We start from the raw sequence: 12344 nt of genomic DNA, 5'->3' as shown, positions 1-12344 counted from the left end.
TGCAAGGTCACAGTCTCTGATGTGAGGAACTCACCCACTGGTTCTGGAGGGGGGCACCATGCCCATTTCTCAATGCTGGGGAGTGCAAGGTCACAGTCTCTGAAGTGGGGATCTCGCCTCTGCTTCTGGAGGGGGCTCCTTGTACCACAGTCCCTGGAGGGTGGCCTACATGCCCTGTGCTGGAGGTGAGGGATGCATTGTCTCTGCTGAGGGAGGTGTCTCTTGGGCAGCCTCTGCTGGAGGTGAGGGCTGCTGTTTCTCAGCTGGAGGTGAGGGCTTCTTGCCTTTCATTGGTGGTTGAGTGGGAACCTCTTCTGTCATTGGTGGTTGAGTGGGAACCTTCCCTTTCCTGGCTGGTGGAGGGGGATCATTCCCTTTCCTGGCTGGTGAGGTGGGATCCTTCACTTTCTTGCCTCCACGATTAGGAGGTGCCTCCACTGTCCCTCGTGGACTGTTTGGCTGAGGTGCTGGGCTAGCTCGTTGGGACCCTGCTCTTATTGGCAGGAAGGCGGGGGGAAGAGGTCAAGTTGGGCAAGGAAAAGCTTCTTAGAAACGGTGGGGTGGGATGAGGGATGGAAGTGGTTGTTGGAGGAGTATGTCTGCTGGACTTGGGTGCAGGTGCATGGGCAGTGTGCTAATGTGAGGTGGTTGGCTGTTGGGTGTGTGAGTGCCTGCGTTTGTGTCCCTTAGGAAGGGGGGCATACATGGTGGGAGAGGACACAAGGGACGCATGGATGGATGTTGTGGAGTGTGTTCTGCTTGGTGTGGTGATGGAGGTGCTGGCTGTTGAAGTAGTGCATGCAGGTGTGAGTGCGAATGTGACTGTGAGGATGGAGGAGGAGGAGGAGGAGGAGGAGGGGGAGGCAGTGGAGGCGGTGGGTGTTGGTGTGTGTGCAACTGTCTGTTGATTGTGTTAGTGCTTGTGGCCTGAAGTGTGCTGTCTGTGTTTGACTGTGCTACTCTTGTGTGATGTTTTGTGTGCATGCTTGACTGTATGTGTGCATGAGATGGGTTGGGGTTGAGGAGACTTGGACTGGGAAGTGGTAGTTGGAGGGGTGATGGTAGGAACAGGGACAGTGGCTGCCATCAGGGAGGCCAGAGCCTGGAACGATTTCTGTTGGGCCACCAATCACCTTGGATGCCCTCCAGGAATGCATTGCATTGCTGCATCTGGAATGCTAGCCCCAGACTGGCGTCCCAGCCAGGGGCTGGCTATACAGAAATGAGGGCCAAACACCGCCAACTGAACCCCTCCTGGGACCCACTAAGCCCTGTCTGACATGGAATACAACCTAGCTAGGTTTCCTGAATTTGCTATACACCCATTATCCTTAAGCTGAGTCACACTGCAATGTCGGGCCTGGCATTAAGGGGCACCCACTGACTCACAACCACCACCCGGATCCCATGCCACCTACCAATGACTGTAGTTACACCCACTGTACTCACCCTCTTGTGGTTGCTGTGATGCCCTCAAACTCCCATCCAGCTCTGGGTAGGCCACCACCAGTATGCAGGCCATCAGGGGGGTCAATTTCCAACAGGCACCCCTTCCTCGTTGGGAGGCCACCCGCCAGCTGGGCCTCCTTATCTTCAGTGCCCAGCGTCTCAGGTTCTCCCACCTCTTCGGGCAGTGGGTGCTCTGCCTGCTGTAGACCACCAGGGTCCGCACATCCTTGGCGATGGCACGCCACAATCCCTTTTTCTGATGGGCGCTGACCCTCAGAGGTAATACAGACGTAAGGACACCATTAGACATACAATCCAGCATGTCACACATAGGGCCCACGTATCCCATTTCCATCTCCATTAGCACACACATCACCCGGCACCCCCTATGTACACTGGCAACAGACATCACACCCCCCCAAATGACATCATGCTTGCACACACATCTCCATGCAACCTTGGCACATGCATCGTTCCCAAGGTGTACTCACCTGTTGGTCTGGAGGCCCATACAGCAGTCCATACTGGGGTGGAACCCCTTCCACCAAACGCTCTAACTCCTCCGAAATGAAGGCAGGGGCCCGGTCACACGGGCCATGGTAAGTTCCAGACACAGGTCACAGCAGCACACGGTGGTGGACAGCATTCAGATTATCCATAACTGCGTCACTGCTGATGATTGCACGTACATTGCCATTCCCACTGTCCTATCACATTAATGCTCTATGTACACTCAGGCGGTGCTTCCATTGTTCAAATTGTGACAGCCTACTCACTCTTGTGTCCCTTAAATACCTACCACTGTGGATAAATAGGAGGAGGAGACAAGCCCCTGTGTACAGACCCCTTGTGGACTTGACTACACTGGAGGAGAGGCACATAATACTCACCTATAGACTGGACAGGGCCACAATCACAGAGCTGTGTGTCCAATTGGAGCCTGATCTGATATCAGCTATCTGTCATCCCACTGGGATACCGCCTCTTGTGCAAGTTCTATCAGTGCTCCATTTCCTGGCAACTGGTTCTTTCCAAGTGACAGTGGGCTTGGCAGCAGGAATGTCACAGCCAATGTTCTCAATCGTGCTGGCAAGGGTTCTGTCTGCCTTGGTCAAACACACGTGCAGCTACATCGCGTTCCCCCAGGTGGAAGATTTGTCCACTGTGCAATGATTTGGATTCTATGCAATGGGACATATACCAAATATTGTTGGGGCGACTGATGGAACACATATTGCGCCCCCCCACCCCTGCCAGAATGAACAGGTGTTCAGGAATCACAAGAGTTTCCACTCACTCAATGTGCAAATGGTGTGCCTGGCGGACCAGTACATCTCCCACATCACTGCCAAGTATCCTGGGTCGGTACATGACACCTTTGTTCTGAGCAATAGCAGCATCCCACAGCTGATGGCACAACTACAGAGGCACACAGTGTGGCTAAAAGGTGTGCCTGAGTGCCCACACAAAGTATGTCAGTGTATGCCTTCTGCTGTTAACCTCATACCATTGTGTAAGGCTAATGTTTGTCCCTCAATACTTGCAGGTGACTCAGCCTACCCAAACCTATTGTGGCTCCTGACCCCTGTGAGGAATGCGAGGACAGGGACTGAGAATCGTTACACTGATGCACATGAGCGAAGCAGGAGAATCATCAAAAGGGCCTTTGGCCTCCTGAAGGCCAGGTTCAGATGTCTGCATCTTACAGGTGGATACCTGTGCTACTCACCCGAGAAGGTCTGCTAGATAGTAGTGGCATGCTGCATGATGCATGTTGCACAACCTGGCCCTCAGATGACATGTGCCTTATCTGCTGGAGGAAAAGGCTGGAAATGCCCCTGTGGCAGCAGTGGACCCTGAGGACAGTGAGGATGAGGAGGCAGGGAATGAGGATGTGGACAACAGAACATCAGTTCTACATCAATACTTCCAATGACACACAGGTGACACACAGGTAAGACAGTGGAACTGACCATTCCTCTGACTATTGTTTAATCTGTGTGGCTGTAGCAGGATGGCATTCACTTCCTTTACATCTCTGCTTACTGTCACCAACGGCTTCTCATTTTGCAGATGCTGGTGATATTACAACAGTGTACTGAAGTGGTGACTACAGACAGCTACAGTTCATTAATTGTATGCTATCCCAGTTTTCAGATCATTTGCACATGATGTGACAGTTTCCATAAATGCACATTTTAATTACATTAAACACTATCAGTCAAGTTGTGTTCAGGAGTGTTTATTGTAGTGCAAATAATTGATGGGGAAGTGCAATGGAATGGGGTGATGGTAGAGGAAAGTCCAGGGTATGATTCCATTCTGTTTGTAGCACAGGTCCAGTGTCCAATGGCCATAGGAAGGAGAGCAAAGGCAGTTCAGAGTGGACAAGGTGACAGGGTGGGACACAAGGGGGACATTCAGGAGGGTCTTATTTCCTGGTAGTGGTCTTGGTCTTCGCAAGTGTCTCTGGCTTCTGTGTGGGTTGCAGGGAACGTTTGCGGGGTAGTTCACCTTCTGCAGGGGGAGGGGTGCTGGTGGCCTGTGGGTCCTGTGGCAGGGCCTCCTGTCCACTAGCTGCAGCAGAAGTAGTGGGCTGGTCATTAGACTGGCTAGTGGTAGGGCCCGCTAGTGTGCTCTCCATTCCCTCATGATGTTGGCCATGTCTGCCAGCACCCCTGCAGTGGAGATCATGTTGGTGTTGAGGGCCTGCAAATCCTCCCTGATCTCCTGATGGTGCTCCTCCTGCAGCCGCTTGTTCTCCTGTATGTTGGTAAGGATCTGGCCCATCTTGTCCTGGGATTGTTGGTGAGCCCCCAGGACATTGAGTGCCGCCAGGAGAGTCGGTTCACTGAGCCTGTCCTCCCCTTGGCGCACAGTGGTCCTCCCAGTGTCCTTGTAGCCATGTGTCTCTGTCCCCTGAAGAGTGTGCCAACTTCCACTGACCCAAGGCCCCTGATTGTCTTGGGTGTGAGGTGTGGACTGGGGTCCCTGTACAGATGGGCACACTGCTGATTGACGTTTCCTGGGGACAGAGGTGTGGTGACGTTGGATGGGTGCTGTGGTGTTGGATACTCATGGGGGAGGCTCTGTGGTGAACTGTGAGTGGGCTGGGTTGTTAGACTGACCAGTGGTCCCTGATGGGCCAGGTAGTTCATCCAGATCCTAAAGTCCAGAGTTACTGTCATCACTGGGGGCATCTCCTGTTGGGGGGACTGGTTATACTTGGCACCTCTTTTCCGCTGAGATTGGCTGGTGCACCTGTGGGGATGTAAGTGATATATTATGCCTCATGTCTGTGACAAATTGTACATCCCTGGCTTCCCCTCTATCATTGCTGTTGCCCCGACAACTTTGTTTGTGTATGGTGATGTATTGTGGGCTTGTTAGTTCTCCATGCTGTGCATTCTTTAATGATGGGTGTCCATGCAGTCCAGGGACGGCTGTCCATGCATTGGTATAGCATGCAGGGCTAGACATTGGGGTTAGTCATATGTGTAGGTGCAGTGTGTGGGATGTAGTGGAGTGATGGGAGTGAGGGTGTGATGGCATGCAGGTATGGAGGGTGATAAGTAGTAAAAATTGACTCACCAGTGTCTAGTCCTCCGGAAGCTCCAGTAAGTACATCAGGATGCAGTATTGCCAAGACTCGCTCCTCCTATGCTGTGAGCTGTGGGGGAGGAGGTGGGGGTCCACCACAAGTCCCCTGTATGGCAAGCCGGTGCCACGGAACGTACCTTCCCCCATAGGTCATTCCACCTCTTCCTGATGTCTTCCCTTGTTCTTGGATGCTGTTCACCCTGTCCATGATTCTCCGCCTTAGCTCCATCTTCCTGGCAATGGATATTTGCTGTACCTGTGCTCCAAACAGCTGTGGCTCTACCCTGACAATTTCCTCCACCATGAGCCGTAACTCCTCATCAGTGAAACGGGGGTACCTTAGGGGGGACATGTGTGGTGTGTGTTGGTGTGAGGGTGTTGAGTAATTTGGTGGGATGTGGGGTGCGTGATGGATGTGTGTGTGTGTTTATAGTGTATGTGTCTCAGTGGTCTTGGTTTCAGTCTGGTGGCAATAATTGGTGTTTGTAAAGGGTTGTGGGTAATGTGGGTGTGTGTTTTATGGTGCTGTGGGTGGGTGGGTGTGGTGTGTGTATGAGTGTCAGGTGTGTGTCAATGTAGTGTTGTTTTGTATTTGGGTGTCCATTCTGAGTTCTCCAGTGTGTACCACCAATGGTTTACCGCCATTGAATGTCTGCCGTGGTGATTCATGGGTCATAATGTAGTGGGCGTTATTTTATTGGTGTAATGGTATTGGTACTGCTACTTTACCACTGACCTTTGTGCTGGAAGATTTGTGTATGGGCAGTATTCTGTCAGACTGGTGTGTGTGTCATAAAATGGTGAACGGATATCCGCCACCACGGCGGTATGTTGATGGCCATCACCGCGGCGGTAAAGGGCATTTACCACCAATGTCATAATGAGGGTCTAAGTGCCATCCAGTGGTACCATCAAGAATGCCTCTGTTGTTCCTGAAAAAAAGGCATTCATATTTATCAAGTATAAGGTGTCGTTCATTCCAAGTCACAGACTGGAGCCTCCTCTTCCCCAGGCAAACAACCAGTTAAACAAAAGGCCCTTTAGAGGGTAGAACAACCTCTTCCCACAGACTCTTCTGAAGCCAGGAAGTCTGAATGATTTCTGAAGAAGCCAGTAGTCTGAATGATTTATATTGAGGCCCAATCCATTCTGTTAGTGCAGGAAAAGAGAGGTCTCCCCTCTAATATCACCTCTTCACAAATAACTAGAGGTGCGTTGAGCAGTTGTAAAGCATGGCAATTCTTTCTGATCCAGGTTACCCTGCCACGTACATCATCCTAAGATCTACTGTAGATATTAGTGCAGCTCCTCCTTTTAGAAGCAGTTGAACAGACAGATATCAACAGAATGTGATGCAGGAAAGGAGAGGCCGCCCCTTTAATATTACCTCTTGATACAAATAAATAGCGATTGAGATGTATTGATCAGTTGTAAAGCATGGCAATGCTTTCCCATCCAGGTTGCCCCTGCCACATATGTCATCCTAAAAACTACTGCAGATATTATTGAAGCTCATCCTTTTAGAAGCAGTTGAACAGTCAGACATCAACAGATTGCAAGTAGACATATAACTCCAAATATTTTCGTATAAGAAAAAAGGATGGATGAATCATATTCTATCTTAGCCAGATCCTGCCACTTCAAAACTTCAAGATTCTGATTTCAGTTCACATGCTGGCAGCTGTTCAAAGCCATGGTTGGCTGTTCTTTGTGGAGCCTCATGGTATCTAATTCCAGGAATATATCCTAGAGGAGCACAAAAATACCTCCAGTTTGCTTTGTAATGTTGTCCTATCGTGGCATTTGGTCTCATTGCTGCCCCTTTGTATCTTCACCATTATCTTTGAACGAGTAGCATGAATAGACTTTGCTGTTCATTCCTTTATAACTGACTCGTAGGAGCAACACCAAGTGAGAATGGGGAGTCCAGTCTAGTTCTTCAAGCTTGTTTCTTTACAGAACTACGTAAAATCCTCCTTGCCCCATCCAAGTGGATTCATTTGATTGGGTTGATAAGATCATTTTTGAACTCCAGCCTTAAGAAAGCCTATTCTCCTCCAGAGAGAGTAACAGTAATCTGTCAGACAATTGATAACTTTATGGTCATACGACTGTGACAGCCTAGAGTTTCCAAAGGCTTCTGGCACTTCAGCCATCCTGTATAGAGATGATATCCCATGCCAAGCTCCCCATGTGTTCACTTAAACTCATTCCTGCTGGTTACTGGAATCAGCTGCTGAACATTATTCTCATTCCATTCCACCCATTATTGTTTACCATTTTTGAATGGTGTACGCAATATTTCTGCTATTTTGTGGAATGCCGCATCCACAGACCAGGCTAATTATAGACTCCTCAGATACTGGTTACACCATGTCACTAGGATTTCTCTATCTGTGCCTTTCAGAATAAATTTGATAAATCCCTGTACAGAAGCATCTTGTAGCTGCATGCTCTTGGTTGAAGACCTTCATACCAGTAGTGGAGTCCCACATCATTGCTCTGTTTTACACCATAAACACTGTGGTCAGTTCTGTCAACTTGTGGTGGCTACAAGGGAGCAGGTATTGCAGCAGTTCCAGTTAGTCACCCACATTTCAGGATTGAGAACATCAAGGCAGGCAATCTGATTAGGTATCTTCACTCATCTCACAAGTGGGATATTGTCCAGGAAGCTCTGAATCCCCTATTCTGGGTAGGGGGTCTTCCATGCATACATGGGTTTGTAACTCCTCTAAGCAGCATATCAGTTAACTTCACTCCTTGGGGGAACAAGGGCCCAGGATCCTTAGAGGATATCCTCATGCAGGTTCAGACATCATAGAGTTTGTATACTTTTCCAAATCTTCTCTGATACAAAGGTTCCTCATGAATATCACAAACAGAGGACCTGATTTAGATTTTGGTGGACGGGTTCTCCATCATAACAGTGATGGATATCCCCTCCCCCGAAATCTCAATCCCATTATTTCCTATGTAATGTATATTTTGGAAGACGGGATTTCCATCACCATTGTGGCGGAGTAGCCCGTCCCCTCAAATCTAAATCAGGCCCAGGATCCTTAATTATCCTGCTGAATCGGGCTTGGCCTTACTGCCTGTGGTCCTTGATCCTTCTCCAAGTACCTTGCAGGAACATTTTTGGGTTTAGGTGTCTGCCAGAGAGTTCCTCACGAGTACCCAGTACAGGAACAAGAGCCAATGGCTAAGTGCCAAAATCCAGATGAACAGCAGCAAGCTTATGTTCTCAGGGGACAATGTGATGATATATGTAATGTCACACTGGCTGAATTGGTGGGTGCTAATTTATATCTCCAAAACATACTTCATGGCAGTTCGGTGCTCCAGGAAAAAATCGGGTTGTCCTTTAGCACAAGAATTGAGGTTATCAAAAGTGGTTTGAGAGGTCTAATGTATTTGATTTTTTGTGTAAAACATCCCAACCCTTGGTACCTTTACCTGAGTCAGGGAAGGGGGCTAGCCATTAGGTCTCAAACGTGAGTCAGTAATGGGAATATACCACTTATGAAGCAGGTGTACCAGCACACAAATATATATGTTAAGAGCCATAAAACAGTTTCTCTTCCCTACACTAGCAAGGTTTCCCACAATTTAATAAAGGGAGTGACTCCAACGGCTTGGCCCATAAAGGTAAGTTTACTTTTTTCTGCATAAGTGCTTTTCATTGAAGGTTTAATTTTTTGTTAGTTGTATTATTTACAAGTAAGTCCAAACATATGTATTTTTCCATTCTATCCAAGCATAAGAAACTCAGTCCAGCAGTTTCTCTAGGAGGAGGGGAAGCCAAACTTTTACATCAAGGAAGTAAAGACATTTCCCTGCTGGATATTCCTGGCACTTGTGTAATTGATGCAGGATATGCGAGTTCACAGCTCTTGGTGTGTGAACCTACAAAGGAATGGTGTGACTCGATTACAGCCACACTGCAAAGGTAATACTTTTAAATCATATGTGAATCTTGCCTAATTGTATAGTGGGCTCTTCTCAGGGCTACTACAGCTCCAATTACAATGTATATTGTTGGAACAATGTGATAAGCTTCACAAACAAAAAATAGCATGTATCCTCTTCACTTCAACTCTTTAGCATAAAAGAATCATTTTTGAAGTCCGTGAATCTACCACTTGTAAGGCATTCCAGGGCTCATTTTTTACTAATATCTGCATTCACAGATGTATACAAACTCAACATGCCATCTGGCCTTTTGATCTCCACCTCTCCCTAGGTAGCTCAGTCTCAGCACGTCCTCAAGTGACACCTAGAGGACCAGTCTCTATAGCATGCTTTAACAATTACAAACATTGTCAAAGAATTTCATATTCCATTTACAACAAAAGCCCTCTGAAATGCCATATCTAATAAAGCGTCGATGCATTTGTCTACTTATGATCAGCAAACACCCTCCACAGCCCTAAGATAGACCCCACTTCAATGCATTGCTTTTGTACAACCTCGTTTTGAACTCTGAGCTAGCACTGGACTGTGGAATATTTTGTGGTGTGGTTTTGACGGCTCTGTCCTCTTTTGCTGCCTCAAAAGGGGGCACGGTCCCTGCTTCTGAAGCTCTGTTTCTTTGTGTCTCCAGACCCCATTCCTCTTTGGTATAGCTGTACAGAACCCATCGCTTTGGGACTGCCTTGAACTTCTCCCTTGTAAAAGTGCAGTGTGTCTGGGGGCTTGTAATAAGCACAGATGCGCTATTTCTTCTTGCTCTTCTCGGGCCATATTATGACCTATCATGAATGACTTCAAGGAATTCAGGCAGAAGATGTCTCTCCAAGATGTCCACCGTGTGTTTTTCATTACCCTTTGGTACATAGTTTTTCCCCCCAACATGCTGGTGACATATATATATTCTAAGGGAGCAGTGGTAATGGATGTTTGAACAGGAATTAGAAGAGGTAGGTAAAAGAAGAGATGGGCAGAATTTGCAAGGTAAAAGAAAGAAACAGCTTGAGTTGAAGACAGTGACGACTAAAAGATTTAACCAGTATGTTTGAGGTGTGTAACTACTTCATTTGGTTAACTGGAGGGATATATGATCTGTTCCTTGCCCCTTGTGTATGTCTAGTTTGGCCCTACAACATTCTTTGCGTTATGAGGATTTTACAGAAATCAATAGTGGGACCTAGCAGCAGGATTTCGTAGGAGGTGGCTCTTGCTGGATTATACCATCAGTAAACAATATGTCCTGTGCATCTTCATACATCAATTTCATATTTTTTCAACGCACCTGAAGGTATAAACTGTCCTGCTTACATTTGAATAATGGTGGATGTATTTTGTCATACAGCATTTGCACTCTTTTGTATTCCATTCATCCAGCTTCTTGTTCTGTTGGAATCCAGAAACATCAACTGTTTAACAGTTGATCATCCTGGATTCTAGTTTAAACACACTGCTGAGTCATGGTCCTCCATAAGCTCTGTAGATTACAAATAACCTCAAAAAAGTCAGCTGCTGACAGCCTCTCTTACTTAAAAGAATTAAGAAACAAGAAAAACATTGTATCTTACTCATTGCTAGACCTCCTTATTGCAAACATATTGCTTCACATAGCTCACCGTTGGCCAGATGATTCAGTATTCATCACAGAAATTGTCACAGTCGGTGAGCTGGCATTCAGCATGCACAGATTAGGACCTGATTTAAATGTTGGCGGGTGGCCTGCTGGCTGCCAGAACAGTGGAGGTTATAGCCTCTGGTGCCCTATGCCTCTGGTGGAGGCACCAACACGCCGGCTACTCTGAAAGTACTGAATTTTGCTGAGCAAACCTTTCCATTTTACAAAAATAAACTCCCAAAACTGGAGTTTCTTTTTCTAAAACAAAAATAAAAATAATGACCCTGATACCCTGGGAGATTTCTTTTAGGGTGTGGGGATAATTTTTTCTGTTTTTCTCTTCTAGACACTAGGTTTTTTTCTGTCAGCCCCAAAGAGAAAAATAAATATGAGACAATCTGTCTTAAGTAGGACAGATGGTCTGACCTACTTACAGTGATAGACCCAAGATCGCCAGGCAAACAGTGCAAGGTTTCCGCTGACGTAAATGTAACCAAACTTCATCTGCCTGCAATCTTGTCCCCTTCATAACAGGAGGTTGGAGAATTCCTTACAGTGTCCTATATGGCTTTGTAATATCTCATCTCTCTGCCTTCATTTGTGGAGTCCCTTTTGTGCACCTAGTGCACCCTTGCAATGCATTCCCCTCCGGTTAGCTATTCCCCAACACTCATATAATGTAAGATACTAGTCATGGCTGCAACTACACTATTTAGGCTTCTCTACCTCAGTTGTAGAACAACTCTTGGCCTTGAACATCAGGCCCAATTGCAGGTAGGCCAGTGTTGCTGCAAATACCCATGACCAGCCCGGCATCCAGTGTGCATCCTCTGCCTATGTCCAGAGCATGAGGAATCCAACTCCTTGTCCTGCAATGCGTTCAAGTGTAATAAAAGCACTCAAGACCACTGAATCATCTGTTACCACTGTGAATTCTGCTGGACAGATCACAAGAAACAGCTAAAGGACCCACCCCCAAACCCTGGACCTCTTACTGGGGAACAAACATATAACCTAAGGTAGAGACCATTTCCTTGTGCACTGTGAACTTCTGGGGGGGTGTGGGCACTAGATACTGAAGTCATGCTTGAAACCACATCAAAGTACTTTGTGAAAAGCACGTTTTATTATTCCAGACAAGATGGCAGGCGTGTGCAAACCATGTGAATCAGCAACAAAACAATTTGTATACCGGTGGTTCCTTAGGAAATGTGGCTCTCTTTAATTCGATGCACTGATGTGTACAAATCCCAAAATGCATTTGCATAACTGAAAATTTACTGTGTTTGTGCATTTTATTTGCAGCAGTACATTTTGAGGATACTATGGGACAGCTCTGTAACCTCATACAATGGGAAATTTTGTAACTAAAATTATTTTATGTAGGATGTACTCTTATAAGACCTTGTGCAAAAACTTTAACTGTATTTTGTCTTACATAGAAAAGGCCTTAGGACTATCCCTGAATCAGAAATTGGACTGGCTGTGATTTTCATGTCTACAGTGACTTATTGTAATGCTGCAAGCCATCCTACTGAAGGTAAGGTGAGATTGCTTCTTGCACATATCCACCCGCATTAGGATTGTAGCGTAACTCTGTGTGGCAAGAGTCTTAGAACTGGCCCCAATGGGATTTATTTTTTAAATATCATGGTTTAGCATGGCTTTAGATAGATGGTAGATACAGATCCCCCTGACAGTTGAAGTGTAT

At 46.8% G+C, this 12344-nt stretch overlaps 1 protein-coding gene across 1 annotated transcript in view; it reads left to right on the top strand.

Moving 5' to 3' along the window:
- The window catches only part of NBN (nibrin), a 198703-nt gene that overhangs the window by 64284 nt on the left and 122075 nt on the right, over nucleotides 1–12344 (top strand). The window contains exons 7-8 of the mRNA XM_069220448.1: nucleotides 8811–9001; nucleotides 12076–12173. Of these exons, the coding sequence (XP_069076549.1) occupies nucleotides 8811–9001; nucleotides 12076–12173 (289 nt within the window). The remainder of the gene's footprint in view (nucleotides 1–8810; nucleotides 9002–12075; nucleotides 12174–12344) is intronic.

Source organism: Pleurodeles waltl, chromosome 2_2, assembly GCF_031143425.1.
Source record: "Pleurodeles waltl isolate 20211129_DDA chromosome 2_2, aPleWal1.hap1.20221129, whole genome shotgun sequence".
Lineage (NCBI taxonomy): Eukaryota > Metazoa > Chordata > Amphibia > Caudata > Salamandridae > Pleurodeles > Pleurodeles waltl.
This window is presented reverse-complemented; position numbering and strand designations above follow the sequence as displayed.